This window comes from Chaetodon trifascialis, chromosome 6 (genome assembly GCF_039877785.1).
Source record: "Chaetodon trifascialis isolate fChaTrf1 chromosome 6, fChaTrf1.hap1, whole genome shotgun sequence".
Classification (NCBI taxonomy): Eukaryota; Metazoa; Chordata; class Actinopteri; order Chaetodontiformes; family Chaetodontidae; genus Chaetodon; species Chaetodon trifascialis.
This window is the reverse complement of record NC_092061.1, coordinates 25,129,830-25,151,986: the sequence shown is the minus strand read 5'-3', so window position 1 is coordinate 25,151,986 and position 22,157 is coordinate 25,129,830. Positions and strand designations below refer to the sequence as shown.

At 41.4% G+C, this 22,157-nt stretch overlaps 1 protein-coding gene across 1 annotated transcript in view; it reads left to right on the top strand.

Moving 5' to 3' along the window:
- The window catches only part of tacr1a (tachykinin receptor 1a), a 63,822-nt gene extending 54,577 nt beyond the window's left edge, over window positions 1-9,245 (top strand). The window contains exons 3-5 of the mRNA XM_070963594.1: window positions 3,066-3,216; window positions 4,839-5,035; window positions 8,137-9,245. Coding sequence (XP_070819695.1) covers window positions 3,066-3,216; window positions 4,839-5,035; window positions 8,137-8,479 — 691 coding nt within the window. The 3' untranslated portion in view covers window positions 8,480-9,245. The remainder of the gene's footprint in view (window positions 1-3,065; window positions 3,217-4,838; window positions 5,036-8,136) is intronic.
- Window positions 9,246-22,157: the final 12,912 nt, after the last annotated feature.

The window sequence follows — 22,157 nt, the reverse complement described above, 5'->3', positions numbered from 1 at the left end:
TTTGTGATATACACTGATTTTAACACATACATACATACATACAAAGCTCCCATATATTCCTGCTCAGTACAGTTTTTCCTTCTTTCTTTTTTTTTTTTAAGGCCTGGAAAAGTTAGCTTTAAAAGTCCAGGTCATTCCATCGTCTTACACTACCCTGTTAAGCTTGTAACTGGGGCTGGGAAACTAAATAAAATAAAATAAAAAAATAAAATAGGGGAATTGTTGCGCTCTTTACGTTGACTTTGGTTGGCTCTGGTGCTAGCGGAGACCCACCCAATATGGCGGCGACGCTGGATTACGCTCCAGCACGTAATGAGGCATCTACGTATATTATGTCTATGGTTGCCATAGTCACTTGAGAGGTTGCCAGTGATGGCAGCCCCACAGCCCTAGCAGAGGCAGGCCAAAATCTCCAAGATATTGTGATGTTCACCTGGAACCTGTGCAATAACAACACATATGTACAATACTATTTTCTTACTTCAATTCAATGCTCCATTATGTGCAATAAGAATTTTTGAAAGTATAACTGAGTGACTGCGATTTTTGTGAGTAGTTTAGATTAGTTCTGGTCTTATTGTTGTTGTTTTTTTGTTTCTTCTTTTGTTTTTAACATAACTGCATTTATTGTATATTTTTCTTACAGACTTTTTTTAATATATATTTTTCATTATTCTGTATATAACTGAGCCTTTTTTCATTGTACAATAGAACACTGTTGCAATGACAAAAACGTGTTCAAAAACGTGTTCAGTGTTCAGTGCGAAGCACTGAACACTTAACTACTGAGGTCGCTGACTTTAACGACTGAGGTCAATATTCTGTGTGTAGAGTTCTGTGCTTTCTGTCTGAGTTCTGCACTGTATCCTTAATAACAAAAAACACAGAATATGTATGCAGCTATAGGTAGTGAAGTGTTCAGTGCTTCACATTGCTACAATCCTTGTAAAATTTGTGTGTGTCTGTGTGTGTCTGTAATCACATGAAGCTTCATATGTGTGTTTGGGTGTGTGGGAGAGGAGTGCTGACAGAAGTACTGAGGCTCAGGGGTTGCCACAGCAACTTGAGATCAGGCCACCGTTCGCCATGCCGACGGGCCACTTTGGCTCTGTGAGAGTCTGAGAAACGTCTGAATTTGGTCTCTGCACACCCTCCGAACAAACGCTTCTCACGCCGACACCGAAACTCCTATTGCCGAAATTCCTTCACCATGAGGGCCACGAGGCTTTGCTGTACACGCTGATCACTTTCTTTTTCCGCTGGGCTTAAAAATGCAGATTTTAGAGCGAGTTAAAAAACGGCTGGTTTCTGTCTCTCCTGTTTTTCATTTGTATTGGACCTTATGGGCGAGGTCAGAGGCGCTCTCCTCGCTCAGGGGCTGAGAACTCAAAAACCGTAATTCCTATTGCTTAGCCAGGCACATTGTGAGAATCAGCGCAAGCGGCACTACAACTCTGGAAAATTTGACGCGCATAGAGCAAAATTTGTGCTTTGGAGGAGCGTGGAAAGACGAAAGTTTGAGACATTTTTCAGAGCTTCTCTCCACTCTGGCAGTTAATCCCCTCCACTCTAGCGCGAACATTCCGTGCAATACACACCCATTATAAACTCACAATTTCTCCCAAAACGCTCATGGTCATTGAACGGCGACTGCTCAAAAACTATATGACCTATCAAAACAAGACTTAATACACCCATACACGAGACTTGTGTCTACGTTTTAAAGTTTGAATGGCGTCTCTAGGTGAAAGTATGCCGGAGCAGTAGTTCTTTGAAAAAGGGGGAGATTTTGTCACATTTTTCGCCATCTCCCATTTACTTTGAATGGGATTTTTTCGTGCGTTTTTCGCGTCTTACGACGCGAAAAACGCGTATTCTGTAGAGAAAAATAATAGCACACCGATCCCGATCAAGACGCACGTTTTGATATATCATTCGCCTGGGTGCTCGCTATCGTTTTAGACTAGTAGCGAATCAAAAAAAGTACGGATGATGAATAATAATAAGTTTAAGAAGAAGAAGAAACACGCAGAAGAACAATAGTGTTCAGTGCTTCGCACTGAACACAGCAGGGGCTTCGCCCCTGCTGTGTTCAGTGCTCAGCACTGTATCACTAATTATGTTATGTATTATGTGTGAGCTATGTTATAACATAGCTCACACAAGTGTGTTTCAAGTCTCTGGAATCTCCACTCTCATTTTGTTCTTATGAATAGTACATTAAAATGGTTAAATCTGTCATTATGTCTGTGGACTTCCAGACATCAGTTAAGATTAAAATATCTTCTACTGTGCACCAGTCATTACTGGGACACTTGAATAGAACAGAGCCATGTTAATGTCATTGATAACACAGCAATTCCTACTATGACATCACCAAATGTCTGCTGTTAAAAAGTTTATCATGAAAACACTGTGCGACTGTGAAAAGCGATATTTGAGTTCCTCTGTACGTCCTGTACATATGGTGAAATTGACAATAAAGTTGACAGACTTTGACTTTGAAAGCTTTACCCCAATGTTGTTTCTTCAGTTACCCAAAATCACGTTAGGATTCAGCTTACTTATGATTTCATATGCTCAGAATCAGAGACAGACACTCTGACTTGTCATAATAGGAGAAGCATGGCCAACTAACAGTATTATGGTTCTCAGTCAGTGAACCAGCACGTGCAAAACCAGCATCTACCAGGTGTGACAGGAGAAAGTGTAGTTCATTATTCTTTCATTTTCTGTGAAGTAGCTATGCTTTGCCACTCCAGTAAAATCACAGTCTAACCTGGTCACCCCAGTAGGAAAGTTCTGGCTATTCCCCTGCTTGTCTGGCCTGCAAATTAATTTTTATTTTTTGAGAGCCTTGAGCCTTCAGTGATCGAGTTTGACACCCCTGATGAAATGCAGCCATAAAATAGAGTTACCAATTACACCTCTGCTATTCCTGCTACGACATCTCAAAACATCTCCCAAAAGGTCTGTTAATCTTTGAAAGTCCAATTCCAGCATCTCTGCTTCAGTCAGTGAAGATTTATATTTATATGTGGTATGGGATGTATGTCTTGTTGTAGGTACTATGTGTGTGTGGCCATCCTGCTCTACTTCCTTCCTCTGCTGGTCATGGGTTGTGCTTATCTGGTGGTGGGACTGACTCTCTGGGCGAGTGAGGTCCCTGGAGACTCCTCTGATCGCTACAAGGAGCAGCTGACTGCCAAACGCAAGGTAACCTGCATTTTAGATAGCAGCCCAAAGATTCTTCATTACCTATTATTGTAATCAGATTACTCCACATGCAAATGTGTACACTGCAGCCCTCAACAGGAGCAATGTTCATGTCTGCCTGCATTTTCTTCCGCTCATCAAAGCATCATGAACCTAAATCCAGGCCCTCCTGTCGTCCTCTCTTCTTTGGTCATTTTCCAGCCTATGTGTTGTCTTTTCAGCCCACTGCAAACTCTTCATCTTCTGTTTTCTCCATCAACTCTCCTCCTCTTTCTCCTCCATGTGATGGTTTCTTTTTTTCAGTCATCTTTCATGGCCCCTGCTTGTCAGGTGTGTTCACAGTTTCAGTGTTGCAGTTCCTTCGAGAGCACTCTCTTAATGAAGGCTGTTGCAGAAACATGCCTTTCTGACCCTCAAACATGAAATGGGAATCCTGTGAGGCTTTACACAAATATATTTACTAAGGTGTCTCTGTGCTGTTGGGATCAGTCCCTGCAGGCCAGGCTGAGAACATTTAGTTTGATAGTCATTGACTCTACTTACTGAATTTCATCCTAGTTTACTTTAGCTTTCTGTATTTTTGTCATTTTATGTCTTGCTTTGGGTCATTTATTTATTTTTAGCCATGCTAGTGGATGGCTATCACTTTGCTTCAGACTGAAACATCTCAACAACTTCTGGAAGATATCAGTGAAATATTTTACAGACATTCATGGTCCCCAGAGGTCCCCTTTGATGATGAGGTGATTATGGGTGAGATGTCTCAACAACTCTCCATGTCTCCCCCAGGACAGATTTTGCCTATTGTAATTTTGGTGATCCTTGTATTTACCATCAGATCAAAACTTTACTTTTATAATGGGGTCTTGCACGTGGGAGAAAGCTGTGGTCAACAGAAATTCTAAAAACAATTAAAAAAAAAAAAAAACATACTTCAAACACTGTAAAAGAGGAAAGCCTTCATTTTCTTTTATCTTTTACCTGTTTTAGTCTTCCTTTTTAATTGCTGGACCTCCTGAGTCATGCTACCCCTGCAGGACACCGGCCCACCTCTGTCTCTAATGAGGCAGCCTTACAGATCTGTTACGCCTGTCCATGTGCATTATTTTCATTTCATTGTCAGTGAGCACTGTCTGTTAGTGACAACCCTAATGATGCGCCATATGTGCATTAGATTTCCGTTACGATCGACAGAAATTTCAAAGCGGCTGAGTTTTTCTGGACAGACAGATTTGTTGCCACTTGTGAAGCCCACTTTAACAAGCTTGTTAAAGGAAAGAAAAGGTGAATGCTCAGTCATCAAAGGAGCAATGCATCAGTGCAGTGCAGCATGGCTCATCATCAAAAGATTACTAAAACAAGCATGACACTGACAGCACTAGCTGCTGTGACTGATGGAACTGAACAGGTTTTACATGTATTAAGTATACTTTTTTCATGTTCATTGTACTGAGATGTCTTTTCTGGTATGAAGCCTTTTTCCGATATATAGGAAATACCAGTTTGTCATTCCACAGTCCTTCAGCCTGTATGATGTAATCTGAAAAGTCAAGTGGACAGAATGGAGGTGGCAGCAGAACAGTAATACTGAAGACAAACCGGTGCTGTCATATGTCCATCAGGTGGTGAAGATGATGATCGTGGTGGTGTGTACATTTGCCATCTGCTGGCTGCCCTTCCACGTCTACTTCCTGCTGCACCAGTTCTTTCCTCATGTGTTTGAAGAAAGGTTCATCCAGCAGTTTTACCTGGCCATCATGTGGCTGGCCATGAGCTCCACCATGTACAACCCCATCATCTACTGCTGCCTCAACGACAGGTTAGTCGAAACATACACACACACACGACTATTTTGATGTACTACTCATTTACTGTCAGGTCTCAAGTATTTACCTGAACAAGGCTTCAGTTTGAACCTGGAGGTCATTAGACACTGAGACATTATATGTGATCATATATTAGTTAAAAGCTTCCCTGTTTTATGATCTGCTCCAACTTTAATTTGCACATGTAGTAATTTGCTACTGTGTTGTTTAACAGAAACAGCAGAAATACAGCACACTTCTCAATAATTCAGTCATTATTATGTTTGGTGTTAAACATAACACTTCCTGCATACATGTCACACGTTTAAATCTTTCCAGCAATAGTAATGGCATAATGCCTCCTTATTCTGGTACGCTTTTAATTTGACACCTAGCAAATGGAAACACAGCTCAGTGCAGGCTGATGTGAGTTTCAATGCAAAAGTTTCAAAATTCTGTGGGCTGTGAGACCTCCTGGTGAAGCCTGCAAGGCAAGTCATGAATACAAAAAAGTAACTCCGAAAATAAAAAAATAAAAAAAATCGAGTGAATAATAACTTTCTTCTGTGGTGAAAGAAAATAACTTGAAATAGTAGACTACCACATCTTTCCGGGTGTTCCCTGAACACAACACACACATAGTGGTTATGTTTAATAAAGGGCAACTTGGAGCATCATTCCAGCTTGGATAAAGTTGGAGTTTGGTTTTCCAACAAGCAGCTTTCACAGACCACATTCTGACAGACACAGTGTTCTGCAGGCAAGCTTTGTGGTGAGCGAGCTCATAGCTAAGAAGCTGAAACCTCATTCAGAAGGTGAATGTGTGAAGGAGCGCCTCGTTGCTGCTGTGGAGCTGCTAACACCAGACAAAGTTAAACTGAAAAGCTGTGGCAAGTGCAACTGCAAAGAGGAAACACTGCATGTCCCTGCTGTGCAAGAACAAAAGTTGCTATGACATCTGAATATGCTGCTCATAGTGAAAACTCCTTCAGGTGTTTGGTGAGAGGTTTCATGACAGTAAACAAGAAGAACTGAACATGTTTGCCATTTAATGTGGAACCTGCTGATGTGCCTGACAACCTACAACATGAAGTCATTGAGCTGCAGCGCAACGATCAGCTCAAAGCTACGGTGGCTACGACAACCTCCCTCTACTCGAGTTCTATGAACTGTATGTTCATCCTGAGGACAAAAAACATCTACATGTCCAATACATTTTATGCCCTTTGTCAAAATAGGTAGTAGGAATATGACCACCTTTTTAATGTATTTATTTTTTCTTGTTTAGCAGCAATCATATTGTCCTGCAGGGCTGCAGCCTATCACACACACACACACACACACACACACACACACACACACACACACACACACACACACACACACACACACACACACACACACAGCCATTTAAACTCATAGAACAGCAATATCCCATCCTCCACTGCTGCCTTAGTGACAAGCTGTTGAAAACTCAGCTGCCACTGTGGAGAGGCTGCTTGTGCTCACTTTGAGATCACCTGTCTGTAAAGAAACTCTGCACCTCAAAGACTTCACACATGGACTGAATTGGAATAAACTTCAAACTTTGAAAGCCGTCTCTCAAACTGACTGAAGACCACTGTGAACATCAACAGCTTGCTCTCTGACTGTGACATTGTTAGCATCCTTCCTGTCTAGAAAAATGTCAATTCATCTAAAGATGATGATTTGACAGATGGTCAACTCTGCTTGATGTCTTTTACCAACCATCAGCCATTGTCTTCCATTGCGACCACCTGTTACTTGAGAAATGAGATTTCACACTTTGGTGTTTTCACCTCTGAAGTTCATAAAGTCCTAAAATGAAAATGTGTGGGTTGGACCACAGTGAGCGGAGGTTTAGTCATCATTCTGTTAAGGATATGTACAGGCTTTTGTCTCTATCAGCTCAGCTGATCTAAATTCAAATGATTACTTCCCATCTATCTCATCTCCCTCCTGCTCTCAGTGATTAGCATTTACCTTCTCGCCCATTCTTCACCTCTCACTCCCTGTCTGGGCTTTGTATGGCTGTGTGTGTGTTCATGTGTTTACTGAGGTGAGGTGTGTCTTGTGATGCCTTCATCTCAGCCACACAATTCTTATATCTGTCATTTCTTTGTCATTTCCATACAACATTTGAAATTAATTTGAGCATCTGAAATCAACACCTGCCCAACATCAAGTGTTCAACAAAGGTTAGTTGCAAATGTCACATGCAATATTTATTGTGGATTAGCATTACAATGCTTCAGTTACACACAGTCTTTGCCTGTTGTGTTTACATCATTAGCCACTTATGACTCTCAATGAGCATGCAAATGTATCAGTCAGTGTTAAACTATCTGTTGCGATGGTTCTAAATCAAGCTGCAGCCTATAGTAAACAGTCTTTTCAGTCTGGGAAATTTCCAAATTGGCTGCTTTTGAGCATGTGAAGTGTGAATAGTAATGTTATTGCAGCTGAATATGTAACTGATTTGGTTCAGGATCACTGTCCAGGGATTTTATTTTTCTGGGCTAAATAACATTGCACTAACAAGTGTGCTATTTACTAAATGGAAATTAGGGCATATGTCTTCAGTCCAAGAGGCCAGTGAAAAAAACTGCCAGATGATCTACGATTTGCACCAACTGTTAATGCAGATGTTTTTATTTTCATGACTGCCTTTTAATTGAAACTGTACTGTCTGTTAGAATTACACTAAAAATGGCAGTCTCTCTGTAATTTGTGTCTTTTTTTATCTTCTTGTGAAAAAGCAGTTTTCTTGCTATTTTATTCCTCTTACCTGTGTGTTGTTTAAACTCCATGTACTTTACGTAAAGCACCTTGAGTTGCCTCTGTGTATGACATGTGCTATACATATAAGCAATAAAACATACCCTTGATCATCAGCTACTACAGCCTTTATTGATCTGGTAGCTTATGATGGCTGGCTAACTTATGATAGAAACTGCTGTGTAAATAAGTCAGTTTGCCCACTTGCATTTACTTGTACTACTTTTATGCTATGCGTTAGCATTTACCATGACCCTGTAGTTGCTGCTTGCTGGCACAGTGGAAGAAAAGACTAATTCATGCTTCTCTTGCACAGGTTTCGTGCTGGCTTTAAACAAGCTTTCTACTGCTGCCCTTGCTTCCCTCGAGGCTCTTACGAAGGACTGGAACTCAAGTCCACACGCTACCTTCAGACCCAGACAAGTGTTTACAAGGCCAGTCGCATGGAGACTACCGTGTCCACTGTTCTCCAAGTTGGGGACGACATTGAGCAGTCCAAGGTCAAGGCAGCAGAACCAGGGCCCACCGGGGCTGCAGTCGGAGCCAGACCACACAGCTCCTCCCTGGATCTCGCCTCAAATGGGTCATCGTCCCGAAGCGTCTCCAAAACAGTTTCAGAGACGTCCAGTTTCTACTCCAGTAACAACCTGCAGGAATAGAAGTTGAATACAGGTGGCATGTTGCTGGACAGCAGGGAGAGAGAGTGAGTTGACTGTTCACATTGCTGCTTTTGCATGTGTGTATTCCTGCAAAAGTACAACATGAATGTGTGAGTTTGTCTGCCAGTGACTGTGGCTGAGTTTTTGATGAATACATTTCCAGTGTGCTCACTGGAACATCATGTTAGGCAATTTGCAAGTGAGACAAAGTCACTGGTCACTGAGCACTGTCTTCACCCACAATGCAATTGTATAAAGTATTTATGCTGCTCGCAGTTAATGATCAACTGCCATTAGAAATGTTTGCTCAGTGCCAAAAAAGTGATGACGAGCACTTCAACGACATGAGCATATTCCAGTTCAAAAGCCAAACTGAAGCAGACGCTAGCGCCTCCAATCTTCACAGCTTCTGCTCGTCACACCAGCCTTCTCTCAGTGTAGAATGAAGGTTCACACATCCACAATCACACAAGCTGTGTGACTTCACAGTCTATTTTAGTGGAGTGGAGCTATAACATGAGACCAGCATGCTGTGAACACAGCGGCTTCTCATTTTAACAGGGGTGTTGTTGGTGAGACAGTGCTTGGAGACCACGGGTTTTCAGAAACGTCTCTACCCCTCTAATGGGGAAAACCTGACTTTCGCAGAACTCTCTCTCCAGAAGACACATGTTTAAACCACAAACAGATGAGTGAATCCAGCTGGAAGGCTTTCACAGGTGATGGAGAGAAGGAAACAACAAAGCATAAACTCTGAACTTCTCACATGACTGTGTGTGTGTGTGTGTGTGTGTGTATGTGTGTGTGTGTGTGTGTGTGTGTGTGTGTGTGTGTGTGTGTGTGTGTGTGTGTGTGTGTGTGTGTGCGAGCTGATCAGAATACCAACTCTATCTCCCTGAGCAGTCCAATGTGTAAGACGAGTGCCTGTTTGGCTGAGGGAGTGCTCTGAGGATCCCCTGCAGGTGTTATCTGGCAATCACTGCAAACGGTGGCAGCAGCTAGTTCAGCTTTCATCTGGCTAGATATTGACTTCAACAGCTGAGAGCATTGTCTTTGAAACGTAGAGATGCTTTAAATGCTGAAGAGGCAATAGCAAACGTCAAATGAAAGCTAAAATCCAAACTTCCCAAATTAAGACCTCAATCCCAGATGTAGGCCTCTGTGACACCACCAAACCCACATAACACTGGTGTGTGGCTTAGAGCTCAGTGAGCAATGGAAAGCAGATGAAATGTTCCAGTGTTCTACAGAATCAATACAGTTTCACAATAGTAACTGTCCCCTTAACTACCTGCCTGTGCAACCTGCTCACCCACCTTTATCAGACACATGACACCAGGTCATGATCTGAATGCAAGGCACCACTTGGAAACTGTGAAATATTTATCTAACTCTCATTAGCTGCTCTACCCGTCCACCTGGAAGTAACATGCACTCTGTGTCTTAATGCGATTTGGCTGGATTACAGTTATACCTAGCAGATGTATCTCCAGTACACACTTACATTTATTGTTGACTGTTTGTGTGCATTGTCTTTGTATTTGTACTTTCAGATATCTACATTTTATATGCTGTTGCTCCATCCACATGTAATCCAGTCATACTAGATGCATGTTAATGTCAGGTTTAAAGGGCTCGTAGACATCGCAGCCTAGAATGTGCACAGGCAGCCTGTTAGCTGTAGCTCTCTAATGTGCAGTGATGTGCCTTGCTGCGTAGCATAATGTCTGTAAAAGGGTGAAGGGAGCAGAGATTCAGCTCACTCTGCTGGGGTCCAGGAAATGGAAGGTTAGGTAACATGGGACGGGACAAACAGTCTTAACCTCCCACAGTGGGAAACACATATACACATGCGTACACACAGAAACCACTGTTTAAAAAAATGACAAGCGCGGTATGGGATTTTAGAGAAAACATATTATGCTTGTCTCAGGATACACGTAGTCAAGCTGTCAGCACTCCCACAAGTTTCATTTAGATTTGAATTTCTTTTTTTTCATACACGGAAGTGGAGTTAATTAATGGAAGCTGGAGTGTTTTACTATAAATATCCTGCAGCGAGCTCAATAACTAAATCGTCAAGACTCACATTTTTGCTGTATGCAGAACAAACACAGGCTTTAACTACACACATCCACCAGACAGTGAAGCTGTAATCTATCAGACACTGACACACACACACACGCACACACACACACACACACACACACACACACACACACACACACACACGCACACACACACACACACACACACACACACACACACACACACACACACACAAAGTATCTAGAGTAAACATTTTCCAGTTTTTAAGCAATGGAAATCAGTTCAGTAGTTTTCACTATTATCATTAACTCAGTTCTTGATTAATGAATGTTTCAAGGTGAATCTTCTTTGCAGCGTGCATACACAACACATACACATACATGCGAAGACTGATCACCTGTTGACACCAATCATGCTGCTCTGACACACATACACACACCCCCACGGCCCCCCTCCTGACTCCTGGTTTATTTTCAGCATACAAAGGCTGTTGTTATAAATTCCAGTGTCAGCTGACATGAACCTGAGGAGCAGACGATACATGAAGCAACGTGACTTAATGGAATCACAGTGGCAATCAGTATTATATCCCTGTATTCACCAAGTACAACATGAAAAAAGTGTGTCTTGGTTTCAAGGAAACATGTAAGTACAAACATGGTGCAGGGACAACAGGAGCTTACATTCAGTGCAAAGACCAAATGAAGCACATACAACAGACTTTAGAGAACATTAAAAAAAAAATAAAAAAAAAATCGGCGTGTCACCACCACATTTTCATGGAGAGTGTAAAAGCAATACACCCTACAGAGCACTTGGGAAGTTGATGTCCAAATTGTCAGTTCAATGATGCGAATAACAAACTCATAGATCTGGAAACACATTAACATACACTGTGTTGTGTAATAGTCTGGGACTTCCATTCAAGTACTTTGAATTAGCATCTATGATACACATTGTGAGGTGGTTATGCCTGCAAGATTCATGAATTTTGAAAATGAGTATATAATGTAGTGATATCATTTAATGACATATCATTGGCCAAATATATTATTGTAAGGCAGTCCCTATAAAAAAGAGATGTAGATAAAATATTTCTTTCTCTGTAAACTATTTTCATTCTTTAATACCTGGTCTTTCTAAAGGTGTGTAAAGACAGAGGGGGAAGTGAATTTTGTATCAAGTGTAGATTTGTATTTAGTAGCTCATTTCTGCTCCTTCCATCAGCTTCTCTCCTGTTCCTGTTCATCTTTGTATGTTTATGAGGCAGATTATGATAGATGGAGGCACAGTTCTCTCTCAAGCTGAAATTTTAGATGTGCCCTGCAGGGCAAATTCACATCTAAACGTATCTTTCTTTATTGACTTTGTGAGCAATCGATCCATTCCTTAAACTCGCCTAAACAATTGTAAGCTAAACATATAATGATATGAAAAACAAATATCATCCAGTTCCCCAAATCCAATCCAATTTGGGGAACTGGTGTTTTAAGAAATGGGACCTGCCTTGGTGACCTTCATGCCTAGAAATGCACGGACACAACACCTGCATTATGCTGAAGTGTTAGCAGGAAGGCTTATTTCCATACAATAGTGTATGGTACATGTCAAAGTGTCCTCTATAACTCAGCAGAGTGTGTATGCGTAAAGTGTTGTCTTGGAGCCCACTACAACCCTGCATAATGTGCGCTAAAGCAAAATCCCAGCCAGTGGATTAGATATATGACCAAAGCTGAAATAAGCAACAGTCATCCAACCTTGATTCCATAGGTAATACTGTTTGAGTTTAACACTTGCAAACTCAGCTAAGCTGCTTCAGCAGGACTGTGTGGGTGGGGCTTGATCACATTTGAATGACAGCACCCTGGCAGCATAAGCAAACAACCCACACTGCTAAATCCTGATTGATGTACAGGAGCTTTGAGCCCTGCCCACCTCAAATCAGTGCGGAGAGCTCACAGAAATCTAGCTGTGAAATAACCACAGCTATTACTAACTTTGGAAGAAAATATTGGGTTCATGTGGGATCCCATTACTTACACTGAGTGGACGAAGAAAAAGGCTTTAATTTTTCAGATCTCCAAATCCAGTCAAATGTCCAATTTGTTTAAAAGCGTGAAAAAAATGTCCTCATAGCTTCTCCTGGCAGCAGCAGTGACACTCAATCACTCAGCCTCCAAGCAATGCTTTACCTTGTTTTTGCTTTTAGAGCAGAAACATTCAAAGATGCAAATCTGCCTCAAATGATGGATTGAGAGAGAATGAGAGAGGCTGCAGACCTTCTCAGTATCATTACATTTTAACCACACAGCCGCAAAGAGAGTGAGCCGGCAGAGAACGACACCATTACGGTTGATGTCATTAGAGCATAGTTATCTGATTACGGCATGAGTGAGACCTGCACCCTCGGTGCCTCCTGCCCTGATATGATGATTTGGAGTCAGTGAGCTTGATAGGGAAATGCTCCTTGTCTTCATGTCCTCCTGAAAGTAAATTAGCTCATACAGTAAGTGTACAAGAGTGACTTTGTTTCTCACTGTTGCAACAGAACCTACTAGATACTACCATTGTCATAATCCCAGCAATTCCCATATGTACTGCCTACATAGACTGGCTACAAGGCATCAAGGCTACAACTGCAGCTTGTCACAATGACAACCACAGCAGCAGTCAGTCACGAAGTGAATGCTGCCACATTCCTATGTGTGTAACGGCAAAGCTTACCATAAACCATCAGCTTTACACAACTGCTGCAGTGTTGTAAATTTCTTACCTCATACATGCCAACTGCTATGAATCCAGCTTAGTTTGTTTCAACACACAACTTGCCACCCATTCACACAGCCAACCACAGCGCTGGACCCTCCCTCCCACTCGGGATGCAGTGAGAGCTCGGCCATGCTGGGCTCTGGTAATGACTGACAACCTACTTGTGCAAATTGTTGTCCTCATGTGACCCATCATCTCATGACACATGTGCTGTGAGCTGACTTTTCAATTCCAAGTATGTCATTTGAATAATCATTAAAGGTCTGAGGAGGTCAAACTGTTGTTAAAACAAAAGAAAGCAAAACCAAATTTGTATATTTCTCACAGATTTCTCAGAAAGCTTTCGCCAGAGAAAAGTTAGGTGGGAATTAGGTTTAGGCTTGTGTTAGGGTTCATTTGGTCAAGGTCCTCACAAGGATAGTAATACAAATATTTGTGTGTGTTTGCTTGAAGTGTAGAACAACAGTTTCATTTTCACTTGCAGGCAGAGGAAGTGAAATTAATCTTCATGTGATTTGTCAGTACTAGCTGAAAAAATCCTATGGAATTTGATTGCCACCTGAGCACAGCAAATTTAATTATGGGGACAAATGACAGGCCTATTATAACATATCTAGAGTATCCATTAAAATGTAGCAACAGCTGTCAGTGTCAAGAATGCAGAAGTAGGGTGAGCACTATTAATGTACACAATGTACAATGTAATCATTTTACTTATTTTTTAATTTGACTGCTGTATCCTAATACAGCAAGCAGGGTTAATCCACATCCTGTGTCCTGAATGCAGAGTATGCTCCCTCATCCGCCCATCACTTGGACAGGTCAAGTGGAGTGGCTGAACGAGATGCTGGGGCTTTAATTAATGTGTAATCAACTTTGTTCAGTGAGTGACCCTCAAATGAGCGTACTGCAGGCTGTCTCTTTCTCTCTGCCTCTCTAACACATACACACACACACACACACGCCGATGAGAGCTGTAGCAATGGAGACAAAAGATGCCAGCTTGTTGCTGAAGAGAGACGCCAGGCAGGCTACACAGCGGGGTGAATAGCCTCATCAGCACCATCTCTTCCTGTGTTTCTATCCATCCCTTGCTCTCCAATCATGTTAATTACCACAAAGAAGTGGAGAGGGCAACCAGCCGAAAACACACATACACAGGCATACACACACACACGCATATTTGTGCAGGTGACAGATTGGTGCACTTATCTGCTACAGTGACCTAAGTAGTGCCGCACATAGCTACTTGTTCAATGTCCTTACATTCACTGATCCATCACTTATGGTGCACTTCTCTGAGAAAAATAGATGTCATTTACAAGAATGTGTACACAGATGATGCTTCATCCAAAGTAAATGACATGTGCATCAATATATAAGGACAAGTTCTTTCAGTTGCAAGGGCCAAAACCACAGCAACTTGCACATTTAAACCAAACAGCAGTAAAGGAACAGCCTCTGCAATATAAAAAAATCAATGTAAAGATTGTTGCTTTGTGAAAATACTCTAACTACCTATTCTCTGTTTTTTTCCATCTTGCACAAATGCCAACCTTTCCAGTGGTCCCTTTTGTGATTCTACTGTACTGCTGAATGTGACATTTTGATTATGAGCTGAAAAGAGAACTCTCTCTAAACTGTGATATTGAAATGTCTGTATCTGTGTTGTGTTGTAAAATTAATGAATCCATGGAAAGACGTACTGCACAGTATCACAGCACATGAGACTGTGTGTCTTGGGAGAAAAATTTGGACTCTGGGGAAAGATGCCGAGTCTGTGCCATGAAGAGACATCTTCTTACAGTAGTGCCTGTTCCACTACCAATGGTCATATACTGCACCTCTTCCTCATCATGCTATTGGCTGTGTCTGAAAACTAAACATCACTGCTTTTACTGAACCTGCCACATAAGGGAAATTCTCTTCCAGACAGGACGAGCCTCTGCTGTCATTGGTTTTACATGCATTATCCTTACTTTAGCCTTCTGGCAGTGGCATTTAACAGCTATGCTGGATTTGCTTTATTGGTAACTATGTCCTAAATTTCATCAGAAGGTTGAGGGCCAGTGTGTCCATGTGTTAAAGTAAACACATGTACTCTGTACTTGTGCATTCAATTGTGTCAAACTCATTCACATTTGTCACAATTTTTCTGTTGCTACTTTTGATGAATATAGCTTGGTAGTTTGCTGGCATGGATGTATTATAAGAACTCTGTACCTTTTTCCACGAATTCATTACAAACAAATTTGTATACTGGGCACATGGAGAAAGTTTTCAGGTTTCTGCTGCTGTCCTCATTTTTGGTTGTATATAGCATGTGTAGTATAGTACTTCAGCCAAAATAGAGCTTGCATGGCTGAGCCATCTGCTGTAATTGTCCAATGTGGCTGTTGAAGATTACTAAAACTAATGGATCAAATTCTTATCATCCACAATCTGCAGTGTGCATCATGTACTAGGCCAAAATCACCTCACAGCCCAGCATTTCTCCTGGATGCTTAGTAGGAAGATGATGTCCCCAGTTTTAATCCTTTCTACAAAACTCTGATTGGTCGACTGTCTCTCCAACAGGTGGAGATCTGGCACGAGATGTAGCTGGCGATTCAGAGATTCAGATCCAGGCTAAACAAAATCCATAGAAAGACCAAAACCAACAAAAGCCTAATTTCCACCGCGCAGTACAGCTGAGCTTTTAGTACCAGATACTTTTCTACATTTTATTTTCCAGTGCAGACAGTACCCCCTCAAGGCAGGCAAGATTCTTAGCTTGTTACAGTGACGGCACGTGAAACTGCTGACATCAGCTTTGATGTGACAGAAACACACAAACATAGGAAGCATTGAGGATATGGAAAGGATGGTGTTCCTGATTCACAGCAAGGAGGCAAACTTAGATTCAGAAAAGGCTGAAGGCAGCAAGACAAAAACACTGCTGAAGAAAGCGTTTGGGAAATCCTACATCAAAGTGCAGACGATGAGACGACTCTGGTCGCTCCATGTCACACGTGACAATTCTGCTGACAGTTATCTGGGACCAATCAGTGGTCTGCACTCCACCTTTTAGTTTTGGCTCAGCTCGCTTTGAACCTTGACCGAGGGGATACCAGAAAATCACCAGGTAGCAGTTGCCAAACATAACTTCACCAGTGGAAAACAAAAAAAGAACGGTTCCAAATGAGTCGAGTTGCACCGAGCCAAGCTGAGCCGAGCCAAGCTGAGTCACACATGCAGTGGAAATGAGCCAAATGAATTAGAAGCATCAGTGAGCATCAGTGAGTCGCGCCACTGCCCAGTGATGTGCTCCTTTATTACAGTGAACACACAAAGTCTAGTCTATCTCGAAGTAATGCTACACACACATCCTGCAGCTGGAATTTTAATTGAATTAAAAAATTTGCATCGTTAGTTGGAACAAATAAGCTTGAGTCTGACTGAGTGCCGCAGACAGGTTAGAGAAGTCAGGAAGTAATTATGCACTTTTGACTTCTCTGGATTTGATGACAGGAAGAAAAATATAGTTTACCACAGCCTTATCCTTTAAAATGCTGACTCTCAGCTTTAATTTGATGGTGATTACATCCAGATACAATCAACCATACAGAACTTGGAGCCCTTTGAATGCATGTTCCCCATGGATACAGGACAACAATTCCTTCTGCTCCCCAGTTTTTTAAATCCCTCAAATACATTTAAAGCTGAAAGTCAGCACTTCAACCTCACAGTCAGCATTTAACTTGAAGTCCAGTTTGCTGGAATATAGCGTGGATTGGCATTGTGCAGTATGTGATCATGGATGTGACTAATTGGATTAGAGATATAGATCTGAAACACTATGTAGTTATCAGGCACTTTTCAGACACAGCCAAGTATGCCTGTCTGACTTCTATGTTGATGTTTTGCTGCTTTCTATCATGCTTACTTATTACTGAAAGAGATTTAGATCGAGACAACATTTTAAATGGCTCTGTTTCTCCAGTTCAATCATTCTTTAGCCATTTGAAAAGAAAAAAAAAGAGTTAATCTTGTGTATCTTTTCAGTGTGAGTACTGCTCTGAGGTGACTGTGTTACTGCCTCCATTGTTACCTGCCATTTGTGAAGTCACATTTACTGTACAGTGAGTGATTTTATCTGTGCTCTTTGACGAAACCAGGTTATCAATTGTAATGTATTCTATTAAAGAAAAAAGTAATTACAGTATTGACATACAGTTCACCACATCTTGTGTGTGTTCATTTCAAGCAACAATAGTGGAGTGTGTGGATTTTTTATTTTATTTTTTTCTCCAGATCAAACAACAGTTGGGACTAAGGGATGGAACCAAGCAGCTGGCACAGAAAGCGCTGTACAGCTTCAGTAATGTTCAGAGAGGGAGAAGGCCAAAAACAATTTTCTTTGTAGATGCACCACTGCTCATTCTCTGCCTTTGTGAGTCCTGACCTGCAAGTAAGGGTGCACAGACATGAGAGAGGAAGATGAGGAAGAAGGAGCAAGGACAGGAGGCAGTGTATATGAGTGTGTGTTTAAACAGGTGCAAAACAACAGAGGCTGAGTGTGTCGCTTGTGTCAGATAAGAACATGTCCTGTGTTGTAATGGCCCTTTAGACAGAACACACTGCATGCATAATGAGCAGCTGAGCTGAGTTCATGGGCCTGAATTCTCCTACAGTTTTAATACCAAAACACTCTCAGTCACGTATGTGGGACTGTAAGATTAGATTTGATCAACACAACAATTGCATGAAAAGAATGCTGATGGCCATTTGAAAAACCCACATAGAATCAGCACTAATGCTCTGAGGTGACTTGTTTGATGTCCTACATCGTGTAACTTGTTCCACTGAGTAATATTTCCAGTAGTCAGTAGTGAATATGACTTAATTTTGTGGCAAATAACATCAAATGCAGTGACTGAAGGAATGAGGAGGAGTGACTGAAGGAATTGTTCAGCATTTTGGAAAAACAGGGCGACACATATTTGCTTTCTTGCTGTGTGTTAGATGAGAGAATCAATACAACCTTCATAGGAAGCTGGAGTAGCAGATGGTTAGCCTAGCTTAGCATAAAGACTAAACTTTTTGAATGCATTTTTGATGTATTTAGATTATGAGATTGGTGTATTTTGCCATTGGTTTCCATTCACTTCTATACAAATTAAAAATCAATTACCAGATTCAGCTTGCTCAGGTTGTGTTATCCATCTCAGTGAGTTTCAAATCTACGTTCATACATTTAATTATCTTTATGTGATGGTGTAGTTTAATATCAGAATGATTTCAATCTTCTCATCTAACTGACAAAAGCAGAGAAGCACCTTCGAGGAATGTCAAACTTTCTCATTAACAGCAGATTGATTTGAAAAGTCTTCCCTGTTGGATCTTAATTATCATGTAACATTTCCAAAAATTAATGCAGGCTTAATGATCAGTGTGAACACATTAAATCTAATTGATTTTGAAATGAATGAAAACCAACGGCTGCCTGGTAAAGCCGAAAAAACACATTCAAATATCCAAAACACAGCAGAGTGGATTAAAAATGTAAGGTACTGTAGATGCAGTGTGCAGTAAAATATCTGAAACGTGCAAAACCAGTAGTATGGTTCTTTAAGCTGCTGATTCATTTTGATTTTGTGTTAATGTTTAATGTGATTACATTTAGTGATTTTATTTCCCCAAGTATTCAGTGTTTCACCTAGAATAGTGTTATTGGCAGGTTTTGAAAGCCTCTAAAACTGAGTTCAGACTATCTTGGGAGTGTAAATGTCTCCACTGAAAGCCTGCAGCTCATTAGGACATGGTGAGGGACATTTTATTGCAGGCTTTATGTACTGGAGTGATGGGCAGGCCCTTGAATAACCTCCCCTGATCACTGGACCAGGGAGTACCTCCAATCATATGAGAGACACACCACAGCCAATGTGTGATTTTTAATAAAAGGTCATAATTATCAGGGCTGCTGCTGCTGTCAGCTTTTGGGAAGCTAAGCCCTGCACTCCAACTGCTTCCTGTCATTTTCCAAACCAGTGGGGAGAAATTCAGTGGGCAAACGTCTGAGGTCTGTCAGAGGAGCCCAAACCTCAAGGTAGCACCATCTGTGCTTCTCCTCGTGTCTTTCCACATTTCTATCCTTATTCCATATTAATATTCCATATCAAAACTTTACTCAGAAGGTGGGATTGTTGGGAGAACAAGTACAAAACCCTGTGTGTGATTGTTTAAAATCAGTGTTCATTGTAGAGTGTTAGGGCAGAGCTTAGCCATATGGCAAAAAAATAAACATGCATTTTGCATGCAGGTAAGAAAGGTAGAAAGCATTAAATGGAAATCAGGTTGTATGGTACTGCAAACTATGGTTAAGTTATTTCAGCCAGCCAGCTCCCATGGAACTGATTATTTTGTGACAGCAAAGTACAGCATGAATATTTGGTGCTTTGGCTCCCCTCAAGGAAACTGACAATGATAAATCCCTCCCAGAGAGAACCGCTGGAGCGGAAGTGGTACTCTTGAAAGGCAACAGGTGAGCAGTGTGGCAGCAGACATAAAGGAGACTCATTGGATGTTGCAGTGGGAAGAGTTTGCTCCGTGAGTGCTGCAGTGAACTGGAGTTGACTGCCTCAAGTAGCTCAGCCTATAAAGTTGGTGTTATTTCCCCACTTTCTCTCAAACACACTGACATTAAAATGGTACTCCACCACTTCAGCAATTGATGACTGAAAATATAAACATGCACCTCCAGTACCCACAATGCATCGCAAATGCTGACAGTTTAGCCAGAGCTCTGAGTGTGTTAAGCAAGCAGCAGCTGCTGGCCTCAAGCAGAGATGAAGAGTGAGCCACTGAGGTCGACACTGACTCAATTGACATTGCTTTGACATTAAAATCCATAACCATTACACCAGAGAATATATACTTTCGTCGATGACATATGCCAGCCACCAACTTTTTCATTGACCTATCTTATAATTTATGAAGGCAATTCCATTCCTGTTATTGAAAAGTTCCATCGTTAACTTAGACACTGATCAGCATTTAGACAGTAATTGGATGTCTGTGCCTGGCTATCAGCCAAGGCTACGCAACAAATGCACTTAGGGACAGTTAGAGTAGACAGAATATCAAAAGGAGAGCAGCAAAGTAAGATTAAGGCAGGAGATCCAAACTATTAATGACAACATGAAACTCTAAAGGAGATTGAAGGACTGAGAGAGGAAGAGAAGTGGGGAGTGAGAGAGAGGAGCCAGCAGACAACTGATGCAAGAGAGAGGAGCTGGTGAAGGGACATGAGGGAGAAATACTGTGAGAAGAGAAAAAGAGAGAGAGTGCAAGTTCAGAGAGTGAGAGAAGCAAGTGACAAGAAACAAGATGGAGGGACTACAGACTGAGTGATAGAGAGATGTTGGGAAAACAAGAGCAGAGGAAGTAAGGGGCTAGAAAATGTGAGTTTTCATGAAGGCTGATTATCACATCACAGGTGCTCCATCAGTCCCTGGGTAGCACTCTGCAAGCCAGCAGCTCATGACAGAACATGGTGAGTTTCCTCAACCATCGCTCTTCCACATTTGAAGGTGTCAGAGTGGGGCCATGTTTGAAAGAAGGCCCGTCATCACACGAGCTTTGCCTTTTCACACAAAACCCAGCAACGCCTGCATAATACTGCCCCAGTGTGTGATTTGAGATGGCAAGAGGGTCTTCTGGAAGAAGAGCCGCAACGTTTAGCACAACAGCGTATATCAGCATATAGTGTGATTGTTGCTCATAAGTTGATTCGCCGCTGTTACTCCATCCACTGCCAGTCTGAAAGCAGAACAAGCTCATCCTGGCGCAACAGTCTCACCTTATATTAGTGCTGTCAAAAATATCACGTTATATTTTTATCGCGAGACTAACGCTCTTTGTGACCTAGTGAACTTGTAGTTTTTTATAAGCTGTGGTCACTGCTAGTAACGTTAGAAAAACTACAGGATTCGATTGTAAACCGGAAACAAAACAATAGGCACGCCTCACACACGTGTTTGGTCTTGTCTGCTCGCTAGCTGTAAACAGTAGGCTACTGGTTTGTGTGGATGTCAAGCATGAAACGCCGAAATGGATGCGAACAAGATTGTGAATGGAAAGTTTAGTTTCAAAAAGTTGCCAGATGGTTCGACTGACAAGACCAAAGTTATCTGTGTGTTGTTGGTGTGAACTGAATTATCACCGCAGCACATCCAGTCTGAAATACCACTTGATGGACAAACACACGGCGATTGCGAATTCTCCGCCGCCTCCTTGTCAAAACCAGGTGACAATGGATGGCTTTCAACAGAGACATATGGATGCACTGTGTTCAAAGGAAACTTAAGAAAGGAAAGTTTAAGCCATGGTTTAACTGCGCTATAGCCTGAGTCCTAGTTTACAATGATGTGCACTAGAAAGGGTTGTTGAAGGGGCTTTTTTGTAACCAAGTATTTATTTTTTTGTCATCTGTTTGTTGACAGTGTTAAATTGTGTGAGATTTGATTCATTCAAATGTGAATGACTGCTCAAAGTGAGAATGTTAGTGTGAAATTTAACATTACATGTTGTTGTTTTCAATAAAAAACATTTGCACAAAGCAAGCCTATCCACTTAAAATGATAATTCAAGTGACATTTTGAATAATTTAATTTCCGATTAATCGCGAGTTAACTACAATATTCATGAGATTAATCACAATTAAATATTTTAATCGATTGACAGCACTAATATATATTTATTTAACAACCTCAAATCACACACATATATAAACAATCGCCTCCTGTCTCACAAAGCAAACTATTCCTCATTTGTGAAGCAGATTCACCAAACATAAGTTTGTTGCGAAGAAGAGTTCCAC